This window comes from Micropterus salmoides, unplaced genomic scaffold (assembly GCF_014851395.1).
Source record: "Micropterus salmoides isolate LMB-PRFRI ecotype aquatic unplaced genomic scaffold, ASM1485139v1 Ms_hic_scaffold_2, whole genome shotgun sequence".
NCBI classification, from domain to species: domain Eukaryota; kingdom Metazoa; phylum Chordata; class Actinopteri; order Centrarchiformes; family Centrarchidae; genus Micropterus; species Micropterus salmoides.
Genome location: NW_024041150.1, coordinates 31,915,143 through 31,939,153, shown reverse-complemented (window position 1 = coordinate 31,939,153; position 24,011 = coordinate 31,915,143). Strand labels below are relative to the sequence as shown.

Genomic DNA, 24,011 nt, shown 5'->3' with positions numbered 1-24,011 from the left:
AAAAAAAAGTCATGCCATGGAATCAGTGCATATGACTTTTCCTATTCCACTCCATGACCATTTTTTTGGATATTTTCATCCATTTGTAAACCTTTTAATTTAATACAGGTGTATGGGGAGGGGTATACTGTACTATACCAATTAGATGCACTGATCCATACTGCAACATTCGGTTAGTGTCCCAAATTTATCTTTGTAACGTTGCTATGTGTCCATAAAATAACCAATATGGAATGTCCCCCCAAAGTCATATGAGGAATGTTATAATATGACCAACTTAGACCCATATGAGAGTTTTCTGATTAAGTTAGTAACAAAACATTCTCATATGGCCAACAGAGGACCACATGGGTATGTTCTTATTAGGACCTCTTTCTAACGTTATAATATGACCAACTTAGACCCATATGAGAACGTTCTGATTGTGTCCTCTTTGTAACGTTGTTATGTGAGCGTAAGATTACCATTCCGGGAACGTCCCCCTAAAGTTATATAAGGAACGTTATAATATGACCAACTTAGAACCATATGAGAACGTTCTGATGTCTATGTCCTCTTTGTAACGTTATTGTGTGACCATAAAATTACCATTATGGAACTACCCCCTAAAGTCACATAAGGAACGTTGAACGTGGAACAGCATTTTCATTACCAAAAGAGGACGTTTCAGGAACGTCCCTAATGTTCTGTAAAGGTTCGGAATGTTCGTCACCTTTAGAGAACTATTAGGGAACGTTACCCATGGTCGCAGGAACGTCATCATCAAAACAAATGATACAGCACCAACATTTTACCACCCATAGGATGGAAACAAATACAGTAATTGGCATAGCCATCTGATAATTCGGTTATTAAAAAGATCAAAAAGATTAGTGGCCCAATCTTGCACCCAGCACAAAGCAGCGCAAAGCACAGCGCAAGTGTCTAGTTTCCAACCGGCGCAGTTGACATTTGCACGCTTGTTTAAATAGCAAATGCACTTGTGCCCATCTGTGCGCCCATGGGAGTGTTGTCCCATTGCAATTGAGGCAGCAGAAAGCGAATGCGCCATTGAACCCCCCAAAAAACAGGTCTAAAATCAATGGGACATATTTCACTGTTGTTATTTTAGTGGCGCATACTGTGATACTGTGACACTTTACACATTTATGCACGAGGCACAGCAGCGTAACTTCATTGAATATTAAAATCTCCTGACAGGCTGACAGGATCGGTCAGGATCAGTGCTTGAAGTGGGCCAGTATCGGGACATTTTCTTGTGTACCGGGACTTCTCCCAAGCTGCCTGTAGCTACGCTACTCTGCCCTCTCCATATCAGGTTCTCTGGGCACTACGTGATGCTCACTTGTTCACGTTCCCCGATGTTAATTGATGTTCTGTGTTCTTTTACACATCCAAAAGGTCTCACAACACAGTCCAGGTTCATACATTAAAACTGTTTGGAGTAAAGCAGCCGTCCTCCATCAGAGCATCTAAACTATTTCAGAAGTTAAAAGTTGAATTCGGTTTTCCTCTGGAGAGTTTTCTTTGTCCTGTCATGTCAAGTTTATAACTTCAGCTTTTTTCTGTTTTGCTGCTCAAATACCCCATGCTATTTTTTGTGACTTTATTGCGCACATAACGTTTAAAATGACTGTCAGCAGCCTCTCTAATCATAAAAGTAAATCATCAGAGAAAAAACTGATACATCAATAACACAAAATAATGAAACCAGTGTAGGAGAGAGATGTGACCCACGACCAATACTGATTTTGAGGTATGAAAGTAACTTTTTGGATGAACAGTATTTTTCTTCTGGTATCAAAGTTTAGATGACTGCAAATTTAAACTTGCATACATTTTATCTCTAGGTTATTGATTAACAATTAACACTAACAAACTATATGCTTATATAGTTGTGGCTAGCATGCATACAAGATTTTATCATGGCTGCAACTTTGGGGGCAATTGTAACACTGTTTTGCAATTGCCTCCAAGCCACTTGGCCCAATGTAAGCAGCTTGTTTGTCTGTTTTGACACAGACCCTTTGTTAGAAAATGAACATATTTCACTAAATATAAATGTAACACTACATTAAAAATGGTGTACTAAAATAAATGAATTTGTTCTAGTTTAAACAAATCACCTATTAACTATAGGCCAACCTTCTTTGTATAAAATAATGTGTGTTTTCTATGTGTTTAACAGAAAGTGTGAATATTATATAGGCCTAAGTCTGCAAAAGTTAATTTCATTGTCAATTTGTCTGTATAGTGGACTTAAAGTAGTTGATTGTATAAGACCCAGCAAAACCAAAGAGAATGACTAGTTCACTTGTAAAAAGCAATTTTATGAAGTTAGAACAGAGAACTTAGCAGAGGATGCCTGACATCCAAATTAATTATAACCATATAAAAACCGCTAAGGTAATTACTTTGAGGTAGGCTTTTACTTGAGATACAGTGGGTTAACATGACTTATTTTTCAGTGCTACGATTGCCCTCACACACTGTTACAATTGCCCCCGCCAAGGGGCTGACTTCTTGCATTTAATTAAATATTTTAGTCTTGTTCTTATATATCAATTGTATTATTAATTAATGCACACATATGTTTCTTGTATCAAAAGATGACTAGTGTATCTCATGTAGTTTGTGAGTTATTTAGGAAAATGTAACAAATGTTACAGTTTCCCCCGGTCTCCCCTACGTTATTTTTTATAATAGCAATGTGTGGAAATTATATTACTGGGTTGAGCAAATAAATAAACAAAATACATATACATAAGCCCCCTGTGATGGACTGGCGACCTATCCACGGTGTACTGCACCTTTTGCCCAATGTCAGCTGGGATTGGCTCCAGCCCACCGCGACCCTGTACACAGGATAAGCGGTTGACGATGGATGAATGGATATACATAGGCCATAATGATAATAGTAATAATAATAATATTAAAAGACCATACATAAAAGATTAAATGTAAGAGGACACAATTTTCTGCCACAACACAAAGCACCAAAGTACAAGCGCACCTTTCTTTAAACGGGAAATGACACTGATTGGTGTATTGCGTGTTATGCCATACACACCCATGAGTAATTCACATAACTAAGACACTTTTGAACCATGCACCAGGCGAACAGACAATTTTTTCTGCCGTCAAACTAGCCAAATTGGAGTTTGACCCCAAACGCAACTGCGCCATGCCCTTCACGCCATAAAGGGCCCTGTGTATTGATATATAAATATATATATAAAGATTTGCCCCCTCGCCATTTTCTACTGCCCCCTCAGTCACTTCATCCTGGTGCCGGGCCTGTCTGGAGGTGGTGTTCTGGCTCTGGGAACGTCTCCTCTGCTAACCGGAACTTAGCTAATGTTAGTTAAATTACTTGCTGTGTTGTTGTTCGCTTTATATCATGATTTTTGTCATGGTGATGACAGATTTCTCCACAATCGCTTACTCCACCTTTAATAGTTGATGCTCGAGAAAGTTTAGAGTTTTAGTGGTGTTACCTAGGTGTAACGCTACTATCTGTATTTGTTTGCGTTACAATCTGTAGTTACGTATCTGTAGGCAACTCTGATTGAACCTAAAGTGGCTTTGGTTTATGCTAGAAATTGTTAGATATTATCAATGTCATGGTAATTTAATTGTGTGTTCTGTCCAACACGTGCAACAGCTTACAACAACCTTAGACAGGTTAGATATATCTTTTTATGCACAAGGAAACAAAGTAGGTCAGGGGCTGCCACCAAACTACAGTACTGCAATAACCCTCTCAACTTAACCGCAGGTTCCTGTTTTTCTGCAAGAAGTGTGAATTCAGCTCTGGGCAACTCGCACGCAATGAATGTGAAACTCATGTCATCAATTTTCTCACTCAAAAAAAATTCATAAGTGTTGGTTTCCGAAACACAGGAGCTATTAAAGTCTAGGAGTTTACAACTGAATTAAAATAAATTAATTTGTCATTGAAGTGAGAACGTGGTTAATTTCCTAAACAAAAGACACAAAAAAGGAGGGAAAACTATAATTGTGCCTACATGTGTTGACTCAGCAGGGTTGATATTAACTGAGAAAAGTTGATCTACAGGAGAAAACATATCTGACAGGGTGCTGAAGCTACCCTTAAATGGTCTTATGGTCCAAATAGTAATAACAAAACATGTACTCAACAAAGACAAGCAAAAATATTGATAATACCACAGAATAACACAAATATAAATTTTATTTATTGGCTTAAAAAAATCGTTGTTTCTGCTGCTTTACAATTTAAATCCCCACTATGGTTGGACACCTGAACCCTGAGGAAAGTTGCATTTTGAGCTGCCGAGCAACTTTACTACACACACGGACTGAGTGAACGGTGAAGGAAGATTCAGGTAGTGAGTGATACAGAGTGAAATTGTAATTTGTTGTCAATGACTGTTGCTGAACTTAAAGTGGTCACAGTATGCTCATTTTCAGGTTCAAAATTTTATTTAAGGGTTGTACCAGAACAGGTTTATGTGGTTTCATATTCAAAAGCCTTTGGGAGCCGTTTGGACATTTCTACATGCAGATACTGGATGACTAATGGCAGGCTGTGTGGTTTATTGCAGAGAGAACCTCCACAAAGTCCGTGTTCTAGTTGGTGAGTGAAATTCCTGTATTTTATTTATGTGTTAACAATATTTAACAGGTATTGCTGTCGGCATATAGCTTGTTAGCTTAGCTTGTTACATTAAATAGCCAGATACGAGCAGTCCCAAGCTGCTAACGATACTAAGTTAACGGGAGTTAGTCTTCTAACTGCATCTTTTAAGGAGTCAAAGTCAGCAAGAAGAGAGAGGCCTAAATGTATTAGGTTAACCTTACTGTTAGACATTAGGATTATAATGCTTTGAAGAAAAAGTGTCTGTGTGAAGTTGTAAAGTAAAGGCTCAGCTCTCAGTTAGCTGATGTTATGGTAACGGTAAACTTTACAGGCGACTTGGCCTTGTACTGTAACGGAGTCACTGTTCAAATAGATACTAGTCAGAGGTAGTACAGTTCAGTAAGAAATATAAAATAAGAATAAACTTTCAATAAGATCTGACTTGAGTAGTCAACAGGTGTCTTGCAGCATGAATTATTATTGACCCAGCAGCAAACCGTATATTGCACTTATTAGTAAACGGTGTATTACACACTGCCACCCCTAATTACTGTCACATGCCAGAGAGGTTTTCATGCTGAGGCAATCTCAGAGTTCAGTAGCTTTATGGCACTTAGAAAGAAGCTGCTTAACTGTCTACCCATTGTTGTCTTTACAGGTGCCAGAGGAACTGATTGCAGAACCCTCCAGATGTGATTTGCTGTGTCCAGCTCTACAGGAGAGAACAGCTCCAGCTTCCAGCTCTTCAGCTCCTGCATTGTGCAGCCTTTTCTTTTTACTCACAACACCTGAACACTACTGACGTGAAATTATGACACTGGGTTCTTATCAACAGATTCTATCATTATAATAACTCAACACATTTCAAGTCTTACAAAAGTACCTTTTACATTTGTAACATTTTAATATTGATGTTTTCATGAATGCAAGACAAAAGTTTAATTTATTAAACTATTAAACTACCTCTGGTGTGGTTTACATGGTGTAGAATGCAAAAGTGCATTCAATCAGCTCTGAGACCTCAGAGTTTGCAACGTCACAATAGATACCACCTAGTGGGATTCACAATTACTCTGTGCAGATCATTCTTTGTTTCACCACTTACCCACAGGTTGGTTTGGATGTGCCCACATTATTCTGTGTTTAAACTAGACTTAAATCAGAGCAGCAAACAAGGCACTCTTCAGAAACTTCAGGCTCTGTTATACAGTATATGGTTACTGGGTGTATGGCTTCTTATCTATCTTAAAGTATAAGGTAGAAAGTAAAAATACTCCTGCACACACAGAAATACACTGCATAATTACTTTTCAACATTTCATGTGAAACATGTTGGGAGTATTTTCAGTTTTTAACTTATACTAGACTGATGTTCTTTAGCAAGAGTTCAGTTTTAATGTTTCATATTTTATCTGTGGTATACGATTAGCTTCTCAGTAAGTAGTAAAGACAGGAAGTGCTAATATATATAGAATTTATTACAATGTGAACCATAAACAATATCTTTTTTTAAATGGACCTATAACACAAATATGGACAATATTTAAATCTCAAATTGAACCGAAGGAGAGATCGCCTTTCCACATCAGTCTACGCTAACAGCAATGCGGAGGCTTCCCAGGTCTCTGCAGCTCTCTGGGCACCAGGTGGGACATCTGATCCACAGTGTGACTCTGGGAGGAAAATGTGTAATAAATGCATCAGGTGATGATAAATTAAACAACAATAAAGTAAACAATTCAGATGAGTCTATAGAAATAGAATATTGTGGAGAAGTTACTTTTCTAATGAAATTTAATTCAAGAAATGAATCTTTGATAAATTATAGATTCATTACACAAAGTGAAGCATTTAAACCCTTTTTTCATCTTGATGATTACGGTTTACAGCTCATGGAAATAAAAACTCCACTATCTCAAAATGTATAAACATTTTAGAATAAAAATACATTTCTGTATTATAAATTATACAGACTGGAGACGAGCTCTCTAATCAGATAATTAACTCACATTAACTTTTCCTCAATATTCTAATTTTTTGAGATGGTCTAAAAGATGCCTCAGTGTTTTAATGTTGACAGCACAATTATTTCACATACGTGGGAGAAAATGGAATAAGGGAGACTTTAAATGTTTTTGTGTTGTCCTCATAAGACAGACAATTATATATCAGCTGTCAAATGTCCAGTAGCTAAGTTGTCCTAGTAACGTTACTTACAGTTTAAGCTTTGAGTAGCAGACGTGGAGGCATCAGAACCTCAACTAGAACCGATCACTAAAATTTTGTGACAAATATAAAAAGTACCTTTCTCTCTCAAGTGTCCTATTCCAGACAATAATCCCACAAAGCCCTGCCAATAGCAGCAACTTTACTAAAATAGCGGTGTGGGGAATAAAATAACGCGATGGCTAACGTTTTACAAGTTATACAACTTCCATCATGTGACTAAGGACTCTACCGCTAGCACATTTATAGTTAAGTATAATGTCAATAACAGATATGTGAGTAATTTTAATATTTTCATTCATATATTTTTTATAACTTAATTTTGCACATAGCTATCACAATTCGATCAGTTGCTAAGATGCATCGGTCAAAACTAAAGCCACTTTTTCTAAACACTTCACACAGTCTGCATTACCAACATGCATCTAGGCCAAACAGTCAAGCTCACTTCCAAAATTCACGCGAACCACCAAAACACTTCATACAAGTCTCAAAATAAAGTTGTTCAACTAAAACACTGACAACAATTCTCACTCAGAAGGCATACACTGTCTATCATAACACACTGACCTACAAAACACTAACAACAGGAAGAAAAACGTAAATTTGATGAAATTTTATCTTCAAAATGGGAGTTTTTCATATAAATCAGTATTTCGTTATAGAAAACAGTTGTTCTCAGTCACTCAGTCTCAGAATTGAAATTCTATTTGTTCAACCTCCACATCTTCTAGTCACTTGTACATCACGTAAAAGCAATTTCTCAGTCTTTTGAGAAATTGCAAATTGAACATGCTTTGACAGATTTATGCAAATGATTATGACACCAAGAAATGTTAACTATCAAATGAAAATGCTTTGAGAAAGGTGTATTTGAACAATAAGAAAACATGCAATGCAACTAGAGTTTTCCCTCATATAAAAAAGACATTTCCCCCGTAAAGTGGAGCAGAAAATGTCCCCAGAATACAGGAAATTACCAGTTTAATGCTCTAAAACTTCTGGGGGATGACCCACAGAACCCGTCACATATATTTCAGCATCAAATATTTAATCTAAATAGTGCTAAAAAAATGATTGTCTTGTTCTCATGCATTGTCACATCTCATGACCCAAATGTATCATTACGCCACTAATCTGAGCCCTTATGTGCCCACCACTTTTCAACACAAAGTGAAGCCTTGACTGACCCGCTCCGCTCTGCACCAGCTCCTCTCTAGTAGGCCTACTTACTCTGTCCACCAATTAGTGAACACTTCTGCTAGGCGTTGTATGCATGCTACATTCTCATTAGGGGCTGAGCACCCCTAAAGGTCTGATCCTAGACTCGCCCCTGGTATTACTCAAGTAAGTGTAGGGGTACTTTACTTGAGTATTTCCATTGTGGCAAATAATGTACTTTTTACTCCACTACATAATTTTCATACTTTTAGTTGCTAGTTACTTTGCAGATTTGGATTATTTAGGCCTACTACCTCCACTCAACTGCTATGGTCCTAGTTTTTAGTTTTTGTTCAGTTTCTACTTAGATTTATTTCTTTTTATTCATGCTTTTCTTTTCTTCCTCTTGGGTGTCCTTATGTTTTGTTTTGCAGTGGTAGAAAGTAGCCTAACTAAGAAATGAGTTTCCTCAAGTAGCCTAGATGTAGAGGTAGGCTACTCGTACTTTACTTGAGTAGCTATTTTCATTGTGGCACATAAAGTACTTTGTGCTCCACCACTTTTTTTTCATAAAGTCCTTGTTCTGTTCATACAAAGGTTTAACTTAAACTAATGTGACACTTCAGCATTCTGTATTAGACAAATCAAGTGAGTATATCTTCCAAAGTAAGGGTCTACTATTTATGTCTTCATATTGTTTTCCTTTTATTACTGTTATAAATTGTCAATGTCAAAGGTATTATATTATTTGTTCTGTCCAACACTTGCAACAGCTTACAACAACCTTAGACAGGTTAGATATGTCTACTGTGACACCTACAAATGTGTTGTCACAATTGTTAAGATATTTTGTGTAATAGCCTGTAAAAAAGGGGCATAATGTAAATGTATTTTGAACGGGGTTTGAGTAGTATTTTTGAGGGTGTAATTGCTTAACGATGCCACAAGAGAGAGTATCCACTTATGTGAGCGCTAGTAGGGCTGCGCGATGCTTCCGCTCCTCAGACAGAGAACAGCCTGCTGAACAATCATAAGTGACATCTCCTGTCTTTGCTTTTCCTGTACGAAACAGGACACAATATCTGTTCACAGGTAACTCTTGCTTGATGACTGTAACTATTATGCACTAGGCAACAAAGTAGGTCAGGGGCTGTCAACCAAAGTGGTTAACTTCACCAGTCTTGCAATAATCATCTTATCTTAACCGCCGTTTCCTGTTGTGCAGGTGGTGTTAACTCCAGCTTCCGTTTTAGCTGCCAACTCGCACGCAATGAGTGTGGAACCTCATGGACTCAATGTGTTTGTTTCCAGTCTCCACCTCCTGTCTCATCTAGTAGGCCACAGTTAAGAGTTTCTGTTTGTCAGACAGCGATATGATCATATCAGCAGAGCAATAATGCAGACAAATGCACAGCATGTTATGGTGCAGGTAGACGTCTCAAAAATATTAGGAATTCTCATTAAATGACAACGTTATTCTCGTAATATTTCAACTTTTTTCTCGACATGTCAGAGAACACTGATATTTGGGATAGATTTTGAATGTGCAGAAAGCTTCGAACATGAGCAGAAAACTTGCTGAAACACAGGAGCTATACAACTGAAATAAAATAATTTGTCATTGAAGTGAGAAGGTGCCACATGCACATTGAAGGAGGTGACTTTCCCAAACAAAAGACACAAAAGAGGAGGGAAAACTAAATTGTGCCTATGTGTGTTGACTTGATATTAAATGAGAAAAGTTGCTCTACAGGAGAAAACATATCTGCCAGCAGCACAGAATGCCTGAGAGCCTTCATATTCGTTTTTATTTTTGTATTTTGAATTGTCACCTGCCGCCTGACTTTTGTGTTTCCCTTTATAAATTTATAAGTAAATAAATTTCCAATTTCCCAATAATTGGATTTTTAGAGGGGCTGAAGCTACCCCCCCCCCAAATAGTAATAAGAAAATAATTATTAGATTTAGACTTTTGACATGTACTCAACAAAGACAAGTAAGAATATTGATAAATACCACAGAATAACACAAATATAAATTTAAAAATAAAATAATCGTTTCCGCTGCTTTACTATTTAAATCCCTACTATGGTTGGACACCTGGACGCTGAGGAAGGTTGCATTTTGAGCTGGTGAACAGTGAAGGAGGATTGATTCTGGTAGTGAAACAGAGTGAAATTGTAAGTTGTTGTTAATGACTGTTACTTGCTGAATATTATGCTCATTTTCAGGTTCAAAATTTTATTTAGGGATTGTATCAGAACAGGTTTACGTGGTTTCATTTTCAAAAAACACTGTATTATTGTCATACTGCACACATACTGAGCTGATTTACACAGAGCTTCTTTATGGACAGATTTACTTTTTGCTAAACCACCTCCTTTTATTGTTCCAGAGTTTCATCTTACAATAGGGAAGAGGATTAGTGATGAAGTATCAGTGTACACAGAGAAATGCTAGCAATTTTGTAAGCAGTGCAGTGGATAGAGGATTCAAGTTCATCACTAATCAGTTAACACAGCAGTCACTCAGACAGCAGACCAGATATTTTGATAGAAATACAACAAACACTATATAGAGTTTAAATGATGGGCATTGCAGTCATATTTTTGTAGATACCAGCTAGGGATGGGTATCGCTACGACCGAAACAGCCTGGTATCGAGTAGAATTGAAACGTCTCCAGTCAAACCAGTACTTCCATCGATACCTAGGCCTAGGCTACTTTTTGTAATCAGATCATGGCAAAAAATTACTATTTGTATGGTTTTGCCAACTATTTCACTCCTCTCCCATTCAAATATAAAATAACTCCCACGCTGTAGTCTTTCCCCTTATAGGCTAATACTACCAGTGAGGATGACCTAATTAGGATGGTGAGCTATGTGAAACAATTTCCCAATACTTTTTAAGTAGCAGTTATTTAAACAAGAAAAAAATAAAAATAGATAACCTTGCTTGTCCATAACAACAATAAAAATAATAATAAGCTACCAATCAGGTGACATGTCAACACATCAGTTTTATGCAAGGTATCGAATGAAGTACTCAGTTGGAATCGGTTTTACTTTAAGGGTACTGGGTTTGGTACTGGTATCGTAAAATTTTAAACTATACCCAAACCTACTTAATATGATTATAAAGGCCAATACAGTTTTTTCCTTCTTTTTTTAAATTAGACTGTGACAGTTATGTTTCTCCTTTTAACTTAAAACAAGACAAGGACTGAAAAAAATGCCCTTCAATACTTGAGTGATTAGAGAAAAGTAAAATCACACATTGAAGAAATTATTGCAAAGCATTAAATCATAAAATCGAATTATGAGTGAACAAATAAACATACTTCAAATCAAATTCAACCTTGACGATTACATTAATTAATTAAAATAATTGGTGAAATTATGTGCAGATCTGAAATACTGCATAGAGAATATGGCTGTGTCAGCTGAAATGATGATAATAATATAATTAGAGGCTTACTACATGTATACTTACTGAAAACAGTTTTTGTTCAGGCAGAAATCTCACCACAAATGTTCACTTCAGCACCTGCACATTTTCACAATAACAATAACTGCGGGTGGGTTATCACCACAAGAATGAAATATGTTTTATTGATAATAATGCATTTATTTATCATGTAAACTCATCTAAAAAGTTTTGTTATTCATGTAAGACAGTATTGTTGTATCATTTACAGTTTTTTTCAGTCGCTAACAAGCGCTTACCCATACTTCAGATACTTTTTCTAAACTCTTAACACAGACTCACACCTACAAAACACAATTGGCCAAATGGATAATTTTCTTCTCAAAAACACATTTTGTTAAATATATACTAACTCTTCATTTCAAAATATAACACATTTTTCTCTGCACACACTATCTTTACCAAAACACTGGAAATCTGACTCAAAATGAAATTATTCTGTCAAAGAATGACACTTGTTTTCACTTCACAAAGTACATGCAGTCAATCAAAGTACACCAGGTTTCAAAATACTGGCTATTGTTGACATTACAAAAACTACATAGACTTTTATGTTTCAGTTTTACAGGTATTTGCATGCAAAACATGCAATCCACCGTTTTTACACTATATTTCTTGGTTGGTAACTGTATGTCCACAGTAATGTTCACATTCAAAAGCATTCCATAAGCATTCCAAAAGCATTCCATAAGCATTCTATAAGCTTTGCACTTGCAAAGCTTATAGAACTGGACATTGAATTGAATATACACTATACCTGGACATATTGTTGTCGTAGCTCCTTGACTCTCTCACTGTTCCTCTCAAAGGGAACAGTGTAGAGCTGCTTCATCCGCACTCTGTGTTTGGACAATGTCCGCGTAATGGTTGTGAGGCTGATGCTATTGATGTTATCAAACATCTCATGGTCCTCCACAATTCTAGTCTGAATTTCACGCAGTTTTATTGCATTGTTTGCAACAACTATTTCTACAATGGCAAGCTCTTGATCATTATTGAGGAGCTTTCCTCTTCCCCCAGAGGGTGGAAGACGTTGCATTCTTTAGAGGGACAAAAAAATTACACATATGCATTACTGTATGACCTTATTGACATGTCAAGTGAGAATAGAAACAATCCATGTAAAATGCAATACTTACCTGTTGGTTTGTTGAAAGATGCGTATAATGGAAGCAACCGTTGACCACCTCAAATTGGGCTGCACTCTTCACCAGCCTCTCTTAGTGAAAGACCGTGGTTGATTACATGGTCAATGATAGTGGCACGAATTTCATCACTGACTACTGTTCTTGGAGCCCTTGGAATGCCACCACCACGCATTCTTACATCTCCTTGCTCCTGCACCTCTCACTGGGCCTGCTCTTCTCCCTGGGCCCCTTGCTCTTACTCTTCCTCGTCCAGACATTACAGTGTTTGTCTTTTTCTGTTTCTGTTTCCAAACACATCACTCCTCAAACCTGTCAATGTAATAGAAGAAAAAAACCCTGCCACTAAGCCAGACTGGAATCAGCTGTGGTTGGCCCAATTTACCCAACATAAATCAGCTGTGTGTCAATTATTTAAATGTTTGTTTATTATCAGCCAAGATATATTGTTTATGAACTGATATCATTGCAGAAACAGAGGTTTTTATACTGTATCTAAGGTTTGGAATATTGTTTTTGCTATTGTGGGATGGTGTGTGTTAACATTCGTAAATACTACAAAAGTAATCCATAATTTTGTTGGGAGGTATAGCTTGTCTGTTAAGAAAATTTAAGCATTGTTGAAATGTGTTCACTGACTGCGTATTGTGTGAAAACGACATGAAATGTGTGAATGGTATGGCCACAAAAGACCGATGCTGTGCTAACTGTGTTTAGAGTTTTGAAAATGTGACAACTGATTGGACAAACGCTTGTTAGCGACTGAAAAAAACTGTAAGAGTCTGGGCCTTAGGCCAGGATCATCTGTACCCTTTGACCTCCCCTGACGGCGTGCGTGCCATAGGATAATGTCTAATCTAGACAGTCCATCAGCATTTTTGTGCTTAACAACAAATTATAGTTGTATATCACTTAGACAAATGGACAGACAAATAAGTAAAACCAAACCCTTTGGACAGCTCCAACTGTAAGAAAGAAAAGGGAAATGTTTTTTGCATATTTAGTGTTCTACTGAATTAGAACTACTCTCTAAATAAATAGTGGTAACTAACCCATGATATTATTAGGATGGAAATTACTATACTACTATTACTTATAATGTAAATTGTGGAATGTTAGTTGTGGCAGTAAGACAACGATTTCCTACATTTTGATTCTTTTCTCCCATAAACATGACAGCAGTTACAGCTGACGCATTAATGCTGAGAAAACAACATACTATGTTCAGCAGTAAAGAAAAATTCCCCCTGCCAGCTCTCTCACGGTGGGGGCATTCGGGAGTCTCTGGGGCGCATGACCGGTGCTGTCGGGGTAGGTTTTGGTGCTCCTCCTTGGGGGTGCTTGACTGGGGGGGGCTAGGCCCCTGTCCGGGGATGAGATCGGCCTCGGGGGCTGCTGTCACTGGCTGCACTGTAGGGAGGGATGCCTCTGGCTGGGCTGGGGGACCGTTGGCCTGGTTCTCCCGCGTTATCGCTCCCTGGCGGTAGCGAGCTTCCCGGCACGGCTTTCTGCTGTTCTTCCTTGGGGCGGGGTACAGCTTCCCCCTGGACATGCGGTCTGGGGTCCTTTGCGCTTTGGGGGGTCGCAGGGTGTCCTGGCTTCTGGGGGTGGGGGTCTGCGGTGGGATTGTGGGGCGATTATCGATGCATCTTGATGTATTATACTTTTTCCCTGGGCAGGGTCTCTGGATGGCTGCTGGGCGTTTAGTTTGTGCGTTGGAGTCCGGGGGAGGCATCTCCTCGTTGGCTTGGAGGGACCTGTTTGCGTTCCTGTTTTGCTTCGTTGGCCTCGGATCCGTGCTTGCCCATTTCTCTGTCGGCCAGTTGTTGGACCCCTCTGGATACTGAGGTATATAGTTAGTTTTCGGGATGTGCAGTGTGGGTGCGGGGCAGGGCTGTGCTCCGGTTTGTTCTGGGTTTGTGCCTGGAGTTCTCGGCCCTTGATGGATGGGTGGGTTATTGGTGGCATGCAGCTGAGCTAGTTGATTTTGCCTCGTTGCTGGTTTGGCTGGTGTTGCATGGCGGCCGGGGGGCGCGCTGGGCATGGGGGATGTCGGCTGGCGCCGGCGGCCTTAGTTTTTTCCGGCGGTTGGGGGGACGGTGGACTTTTATTGGCGGGTGCACGGTGACCTGTGCGGCGCGTTTGCTGCCGGGCTGGGACTTGCTGCTGGTGTCTCTCTCCGCTGGCTTTCGCTGTCGTGTTGTTCCGTTTGCTCTCTCTCATTTGCCCGACCTCGCACGCGGGATTCGCGGGGGGCTGCTGGGCATGGGTGTCGCCGTGCTCGCGCAGTGTGCGCGTTGGGCTCATCACTTGTGCATTGGTGTTGATGATTGCGTGGCATTTGGGCATTGTGGTTGTTTGCTGCGCGGCGGTGGGGTGCTGGATGGGGGAGGCCACTGGTCTATGTTGTGTCTGCGCCGCGGTCGGTCCGGGCGCTGCTCTTCCTCTTTTGCGTTCCGTCGGCATTACGTTGTCAACTGGCATTTGGGTCGGGGTCTTCTGCGTTTGCATCGCGGTGCATCTGGGAGTCTTTGTTGTTTTTTTTTTGATTTGATTTATTCTTTTTCTTTCTTCCACCCCTATTGGCTACTGGGGTTCTTGCCTGCCTGTTACAGTCGTGGCGTCCCACTCTCTCTAACAACTACATTCTTTAACAGGCTTATGCGCACACACATGTACATACACACACATACAGACACATTCACCCACACGCACACAGACACACACAGACACAAACAAACTTAGGTTGTCCCTGGTAGAATTATTCCTGATGCCTTTCTTTCAGTTACTTATTTAAATTAATTATTATTCCAGCTCTCGTGGCTGTGTTGTGTTGCTTATTTAGTGTGTGTGACTGTTTCTTGTTTTCATTGTTCTCTTAGTTGTCTTAATATGTCATTAATATGTCAGCTGTTTATTGCTGCTGTTCGGCTGGTTTTCTTTTACTATTATTATTTTTATTGTTTTTTTTTGTTTGTGTTTGTTTGTTGTTGTTTTTCTCCTCCCCAAGCCCCCCTCTCTGTTCTCTTGCAGGTTTCGTTGCTTTCTGCAATTGGTGTTTCCCACAGCTTTTCCCTGTTGTCCCCACCCTCCATCCCCCTTTCCCCCTTCTCTTGCAGGTGTTGTCCTTTCTCTGTGCTGTCTGTTTGTGCCCCCCCATCCCCGTGTCTGCCCCCCTGTCCGGCCCGGTGACAAATCAATACATAATTAAATAAATAATAAAACAGACAAAGGAGTATTTTAATACTCTCTTGTTAAAGTAAAATCTGTCTGGCACAATATGGTATCCAGGTCATTATACTCTATACCAGGCTGCTGGGCAGGACAGGTTTAAAAAAAAAAAGAAAAAAAAAAAAAAAAAAGAAAAATTCAGCCATTATCTTAATGATTGACTATGCACATGTACATAATGTAAGCAAGCTATGCCAATATTTACCAAGAATAATGCACTTTAGTAATTTGACCAAAGCAGACTGTATTTGTAAATATTTGACAAGTATGATTTGGGTTGTTCCTTTGATGAAACGCACAAAGGTTGAGTTTCTACAAGATACCTTCTACCCCCCTCCCAGATTCAGAGAGACGCAGATGATTTCAAACAGTCGCAGGTTAATCATTGTTAACCTCAAAGTATATTTATATCTGAAAAGTAAATTAATTAAGGCTATTAAATTGCTACACACAGTACAGAGCTGCTCATTTATGACAAAACCAGATTATTGTGAAGTAACAAGTGTAGCTGCTGTACTAAGAGTAAATAATGATTGGGTGAAATCTGTTCAGTGGCAAATATCTTAATATAAAAACCTCTATAAGAATAACTGTTCATCTGTGCTATTTCTTCAGGAACCTTCAAAGACAAATTAGAGAATTTAAATATCCTCTTCATAATATTCACCGATTATAGTCAGAATTGTAAATTATACTTTTATACTAATATTTCAGATTATATTTCCTTTTACTTTACTATATTTCAGCTTGTTGGTTGACAGCTGACTTGAATAACATAAGGTCCAGTGCAGCTGACCTGCCACCAAGTCGTGCACTCACGCCAAGGATGGTGCATTCAGTAACTCAGTACCGCAACGTTACTTGGATTAGTAACTGTAATACTCTTTTGAAAATAGTAATCCGTTACACTACTAGTTACTGGGAAAATTAGTAAATGTAAAATGAGAAAAGTAATATTAGTACAGTTTCTGCCCAACACTGCTAACAGTAGCCTAACTATGAAATTAGTTTTAATTTAATTTAATTAAATGAATATTGTACTCTTCTGTGCAACCAAAATCAACATAAAGATTTTTTTAACAATTAAATATACTGACAAATTAAACACAATCAGCAACAGAAGACAACTTCCTTAAAAGAGAAGCGTGTAACAAGATTTAGACTGAACACACAGCTCCACACTGCTGTCTGACCCTAACTGGTCCACTGACCCCATAGGTGTCATTTACACTGGGGATGCTGGGGACATGTCCCCACCACATTTTGAAATGGCTGATTTTGTCCACATCACTTTTTGTATATATTTTAAGTATTTGTTAAAAACGTTCTGAAAAACAGCACCAAGAAATCTTAACTAACAATTGAAAATCGTCTGAGAAAAGGTTGATTTGCACAATAAGAAAACATGCAATGCAATATAGTTTTCCCTCGCATAGAAAATACATTTCCACTGTAAATTGGAGCAGAAAATGTCTCCAGAATGCAGGAAATTACCAGTTTAAAGCTCTAAATCTTCTGGGGGAGTACCCCCATACCACACTCACATATATTTCAGCTTCAAATATTTAATCTAAATAGTGCTAAAAATCTTCTTGCCTTGTTCTTGTGCATATTCTGTCCACCAATTAGTGAACACTTTTGCAAGGCATTGTATGCATGCTACATTCTCATTAGGGGCTGAGCACCCCGAAAGGTCTGATCCTAGAATTGCCCCTGTTAGTAACTAATGCAGCTATTTGTGGGTGTGGTTTGGGCCATTTTAAAAAGGAGCTTCAGCAGACACCCTGAACTCTGTCTTCATTGTCATTTCAGCCTCAGCACTTTGTACTCTTTAACTCAAACATGACCTACAACTCAGGTAAGTTATGATACTGAATGTTATGTATGGATGTTTTAATGTGCAATTACTTTTTGATCACAGCTAAATCAAATTTTATGTAACACTAATGTATAATGTAGCTCCTATACTTTTATAGACACATACGTTGTGGAACTGCATATTTAGCCTAATATTTTGTATGTCTTACTTAACTTTTGTTCCAAGATGACAATCTAACTACAAATTCTGGAGCAGGTTACTTTTATACATTTATAAGATGCAGTTAAAAATATTGATTTCTTGGTCACTGGGAAAATCAAGTCATCTTTTTGAGATGAATGCCATTTTGGTTGGAAGAATCTTGAGTCCTCTTTTGAAGGATGGTTCAGAAGATGTGCTTTTAATTGAGCTACTATTAGTTTTGTACCTGTAGAAACCATCATACATGCATACACATCCTACATTTCAAAATCTATGTTTTGTTCTCCAGCGATTTCGGAGTTAGGCCAATATTACTGACTTTTATTTTGTGCTGCTGTTACTTAGCTTACCAGGGCCGGACTGGCCACTGGTCCATTTCAGGCCGAACCGGCCAGGGGTCAGGAGTTTTTATTTTGTAGTTTGTGTTTTACTTTACGATCCGGTGTCGTGGCGAAAAGTGATCGTCCGCCGAAAACTGGAGCTGTATTGTCCAGTAACAACAAACGCAACTACATGTATAGTGAATGGAAGTCGCTAAAGAGCGAGCTATATCCTTTTCGTATCATTATGGTTGAGATTCACATGCGCTGTATCGACCGCCGCCAATCAAGGCTCAACATAACTGTCCTACCTGCAGCCTCTACCGCTCCTCTGTGTCTGCACAGCTCCTCCACACACGCGCGCACGCGCACGCACACACACAGGGATCGAAGTCAGCCAGCTGATCAGCGATCAGACATTGACGACAACTACGCTGGTTAGTGTATGTAGGTGGTGCAATAAAGACTTAGCCAGTAAAAAGCCAATTCTTTACCAACACTCCTGTTTAATAAGCAAAACATGATGTTCTAATCTGCTCAGTCTCTCATCCACCAGCTGTGTTTTGGTTTTACACATGCACCGCCTAGTTCAGATAATAGTTTATTGATACAAACAAGCTAAAGTGAAAGCTCTCTGTCTTTAGTAACTGTTCAGCTTAGTTTGGAACTTAACATGAAAACTTTTGAAACAGACCAGCCCTCCTCTCTACCAGCAGCAGCTGCAGAGGGAGGAGGAGGACGACAGGAGGGACTGAGCTGTTCATTCTTTCTAAACTTCAATCAGTATGTTGATGTCAGGAATATGATTTATTTTACTGACATGTTAGATTTGTTTCCAGTGAGCTAGTAGTGACTTTGCTGTTGTAAATCCTGTTGCTTCTCTAGAAACAACATTTATTTTATTTATAAAGCAGAGATGATGGCCTACTATCAAGTATTTAATTTTGTGTATACTTCACATCAGGACTAATAACAGGGGTGAATGTGGAGAAGTTTAATGTTTGTCTCTTTTGTCCCAGATTGAATGTGCCCCTCTGACAAAACTTGGCCCAGCCTGGCCCCATCAATAAAATTGGTCTAGAACCGCCAAGGCCTACACAGCAAGTAAAATAATCGGCCAGTGTTCTGTGTGGTGCTCCGTGGCCTGTCAGACGTGTGGCAGCATGCCGAGGCAGTGTAATGATTTAATAAAACGAACTAATTTTCTGATTGATCACTCTGGATTTCATGTGCTTCGGAAATATTGTTACAATGTAAATGATGCACATGCCTACATTATGGTATGATTTGTTTTTTAAGGTTGAGGACACAAACATTATTTAATAAAAGATAAGAGAGATCTATATGGCTATTTAATACACATTTAATCATCAGAATATAGTGTCAATGTGAAGAATATAAACAACTATGTGTTATGACTATCCAATCTCTCACAGGAGAAGGAGTAGAAAAAAACGAGGAGGACGAGCTTGTAAGTTGAATGGATAACTATTGGACATAGTAAATTATAATACTCATGTAGTAAAAGGACTCTGTTAGGCCAATAGCATGTCAGAGTTTGCATTGAAGACAGTTCTGTGTTCACAAATATTTGTTGCAGGGAGAATCAGGGCCAAGTGAGACACAGGAAATATCACAGACAGCTCACAAGAGTAACATTAGGATAACTAAATACAATTGTACTGTGGCTAGCTACATTAACTAGCAGCTGTTCCATGGATTTTATTTTAAAGTTTCGATTAAAAAAAGGCTTACAACGTAGACAACTTAAGATAACATAACATGATGAAAATTTAAAGGAATTATTGATAAAATATTATATATATAAATACAGTACAAATATATATAAGAAAATACAAACAAATTTTACAACTTACGGTAATAAAAATATAAATAATGACAAAATAAGGGATTAGGCTACATCCATATCTAGATCTTCAAGAGCATCGACTCAGTCTCTCAGTCAGCGGCAGCCTCTCAAGTAATTGGGATCCATAACTGTTGAATATGTAGGAATATTAATGAGTAAACATATATTATATTTCTAATTATCGTTATAATAAAGGCCAACTCCGTCTTTTTTATTTATAACGTTTTTTTCTTCTTAATTTAAAGCCCTTCTTTATTACTGACCCATTTATCTCTATGGAAAACATAACGATGCTTTAACAGGACACGATTTAGCCATCATGTTGCATCAGAAAAAACAAATAGACAATTGGGAAAGCTGCTTTTATTCTTTTGTGAGAGCAATGTGCTGTAAGTGTTCTATTCTGAATATTTATTGTTGTGCTTTGTTGACTGCATGCTGGATAATTTGCAATAAATATTAAGGTTCAAAAGTCAAAAACTAGTATTTTCTCATAATGATCTAGTGAGTAAAATATTTGTGTGGCTTTCATAACAAATAATAAAAGATTGCACATGTTTCATGTTCACACCCTTTGAATTCAGATAATTAAATGAAAGAGTGGCATGGGGTATCATGGGGTTACAGTAACGTTAACGCTAAGTTACACTTGTATGCAGCATGTTAAGCTAACTACAACATGCCTTATTCTAGACTGTTACCCGCTGAAATGTCACTGTTCCTACACATGATAACAAATAATGTAGATAAATATGAAGACATGTCAAAACAAAGACACAAAGTAAACGTCCTTTCGCTTCCAATGTTTGCAGGAAACTCTTGCACGTAACGAAGGCTAACTATCATTTAAAAAATTAAAAATTGCAGATATGTTTATCGCGAGATCTGGCAACTCTGATGTATACTAACTTTCAAGTCTCGTGTTGCCAGTAGTCATGTCTCAGTAGGGCTACATGTGCCACCTAGTGGTTGAAAATAATAATTGCATTTTGTTTTAAATTAAAATGAAAGTTAATGCAGTGAACGTTACAGCGAAAATAAGGATCATTGAAATGTTTAAAATGTTTACATGCATTTGATGACATGATGTCACGCACCTCACAAGCTGCATGGGTGAAAACCTGTAACCTGGTCTGAAACAGGGCTACAGCCAAGCCGTTGATATTAGACCACTGATTGCCTTGATTACGCCGAGTGGGCTAAAAGCAGACTACACGTAAAAGTTAGCCTGTACAAACCAGAGCTATATCTTGGCTACAGATAGACCATGCCAATAAAATATCTTGTAGATATTACGGACTTTGGAAATATAATGTGATATTAACCATCTCACATGCTGCCTGGACAAAACCCACTATTAATCATTTTTGACCATTTTGACTAAAAGTGGGTTACAAATAGCCGGGCTGACCAGGAGCTAAATCGTGTCTACGCACAGGCTGCGCGTAAAACATGTAAAAGAAATTAAACAAAAAACTTTGTAATCACTGTAGACCTTGCTTACATGATGGAATATCATACTCCTTGCAAGTTGTTTTTGCAAAAACGTCATGTAACCAAATTTAAGGTTATTGTGGCTAGAAGTGGGTTACTCAGGGCTCAAGACTAATGGCGATAGAAAATGTGTTTGGGATGAACAGAAATATTCTCTGGGACGAAAGAGATTGTATGTGTTTATTTAATACTATCATAAATGACTATGTCAATGCGCTGACTACAACGGAGCGTCTTCTCATGCTGTCACTATCACTGACTGGCTGCTAACCTGTTCCATTGATACCCTCAATCATGCTGTGTTACGCTCACGCATTGAGCGCCTCACATCAATCTTCTCACGCAGTGAAAAACAAATGTATATTCTGATGACGTCGACTAGTGGCGAGAATCATCTATTTGAGCGCCCCGGTCAGCTGACAGAGGGCAGAGTTTAAAGTTACATAAAGTACAACCTGATGTAGATTTCTATTGATTGTCACTCTTTCTTCAACACAGGATGCCCCAGAAGAAATGATGAGGAGCTGAGGATAGTGATGGTGGGGAAGACTGGAATTGGGAAGAGTGCCACTGGAAACACCATTCTGGGGCGAGAGTGCTTTCTGTCAAAATTCAGTGCTACGTCTATGACTGTAGACTGTTCCAAGTGCAAAGCTGAGGTGGATGGGCAACTGGTTGCTGTCATTGACACCCCGGGCCTGTTTGACACCAGGTTTGGCATAGAGAAAACAACTAAAGATGTATGCCAGTGCATCTCTTACGCTGCCCCTGGACCCCATGTGTTCCTGGTGGTCATCAAGCTGGACAGATTCACTCCTGAGGAAAAGCAGACGGTGCAAAGGATTCAAGAAATCTTTGGCCAGGCTGCAGACAGATACAGCATGGTTCTCTTTACTAACGGTGACCGTCTTGAAGACACCACTATGGAGGAGTTCTTGAATGACAGCTCAGAACTTAAAGAACTCGTGGCAAGATGTAACGGCCAGTACCATGTCTTCAACAACAAGAAGAAGAATGATCGCTCTCAGGTCACTGAGCTGCTCCAGAAGATCAGAAATATAGTCCAGAGGAACGGAGGAAGTCACTACACCACCGAGATGTTCCAAGAGGCCGAGAGGGCAATCGAAGAGGAGAAAAAACGCATCCTGAAAGAGAAAGAAGAGCAAATACAGAAAGAAAGAGAGGAATGTGAAAGGAAACTTCAGGAAAAATATAAAAAAGAAATAGAGAAAATAAATGAGAATCTCCAGGCTGAAAGAGAGAGGGAGAGGAAAGAGAGAGAGGAGGAGAGGAGGAGAGAGAAGGAGGAGATGAATGAGGAAAGAAAGAGGGAGAGGGAAGAGCTACAACGACAGAGAGAGAAAGAGCAGGAGGAGAGAGAAAGGGAGAAGAATGAACTAACTGAACAGTATGAGAAAGAATTGAGAGAGGCAAGACAAAAGTTGCAGTCCAGATATGAAAAGGAGGCCAGGGAGGAAGCTGAGGGGTTTAATCCATTGGCTCTTCTGGTAAATCCTATTGAAACTATAGCTGGAGGAGTTCTACAATTGACAAGGGCTTTTAAGAGCTTGTACTGAGTGAGTGGTCCCAAATTCCTTTACCTACAGTGGAACCCTCAAGATGTTCCCAAACACAGGAACAAAGTATAAATTATAAAGAAAAAATTTAATCCACAGAAATATAATCACAATTTATTTTTTCCCCCATTATCTGAGTGAATGATGAAGCTAATTTTATTTGTTGTTGAGTTGAGCTATATACTACATGTTAGTAAGGCCAAGTCACTCATCATAACATAGTCTCAAATTGCCATCTAGTTTTTACATAAGTATGTGAATATGGCCTAAGGATATATTTAGTGTGTTTATCAACATTAACAGTATAAAATGTTGCATATAATTTACATTTTAAGATCATATCATTTTTTTGTATTTTATCACTGCCCTTTGTTTTCTGCAGACTAATAGTCTCCATAATTAGAATGAGATCTCATTGGACTCATTCTTCTGTTGCTTTTGTCTTTTGCTAAGAGCCACCTAGTGGGTTCACAATATAAATAGTATATACCATTTTCATCTCAAGTATACCTAATTGAATTTATTGTAACTGTAGCAGTTTGTCCTTCATTCCTTAAGTTCATGGTTTATATTTACATATGCCACTCAAGAACAACTATGTGTGCATGTACAGGGGATGGCGATGGTGCAGTGGATAACACACATGCCTTTTGTGTGAGAGATCTGGGTTTGATTCCCACTGTGACACATCCACCAATGTGTCCCTGAGCAAAGCACTTAACCCCTAGTTGCTTCAGAGGCGTGCGACCTCTCACCTATATAGCAATTGTAAGTCTCTTTGGATAAAAGCGTCAGCTAAAGGAATTAATGTAATGTGTTAAAGTGAACTAGAAATAAAGATGTCATATTAAGACCAAA

At 38.6% G+C, this 24,011-nt stretch overlaps 1 protein-coding gene across 1 annotated transcript; it reads left to right on the top strand.

Moving 5' to 3' along the window:
• Window positions 1-17,663: 17,663 nt before the first annotated feature.
• Window positions 17,664-24,011, top strand: LOC119911449 (GTPase IMAP family member 9-like). The gene is made up of 2 exons (XM_038730329.1): window positions 17,664-17,730; window positions 22,075-24,011. Exons 1-2 carry the CDS (start codon window positions 17,715-17,717, stop codon window positions 23,151-23,153), a joined length of 1,095 nt encoding a protein of 364 aa, XP_038586257.1. The 5' UTR covers window positions 17,664-17,714; the 3' UTR covers window positions 23,154-24,011.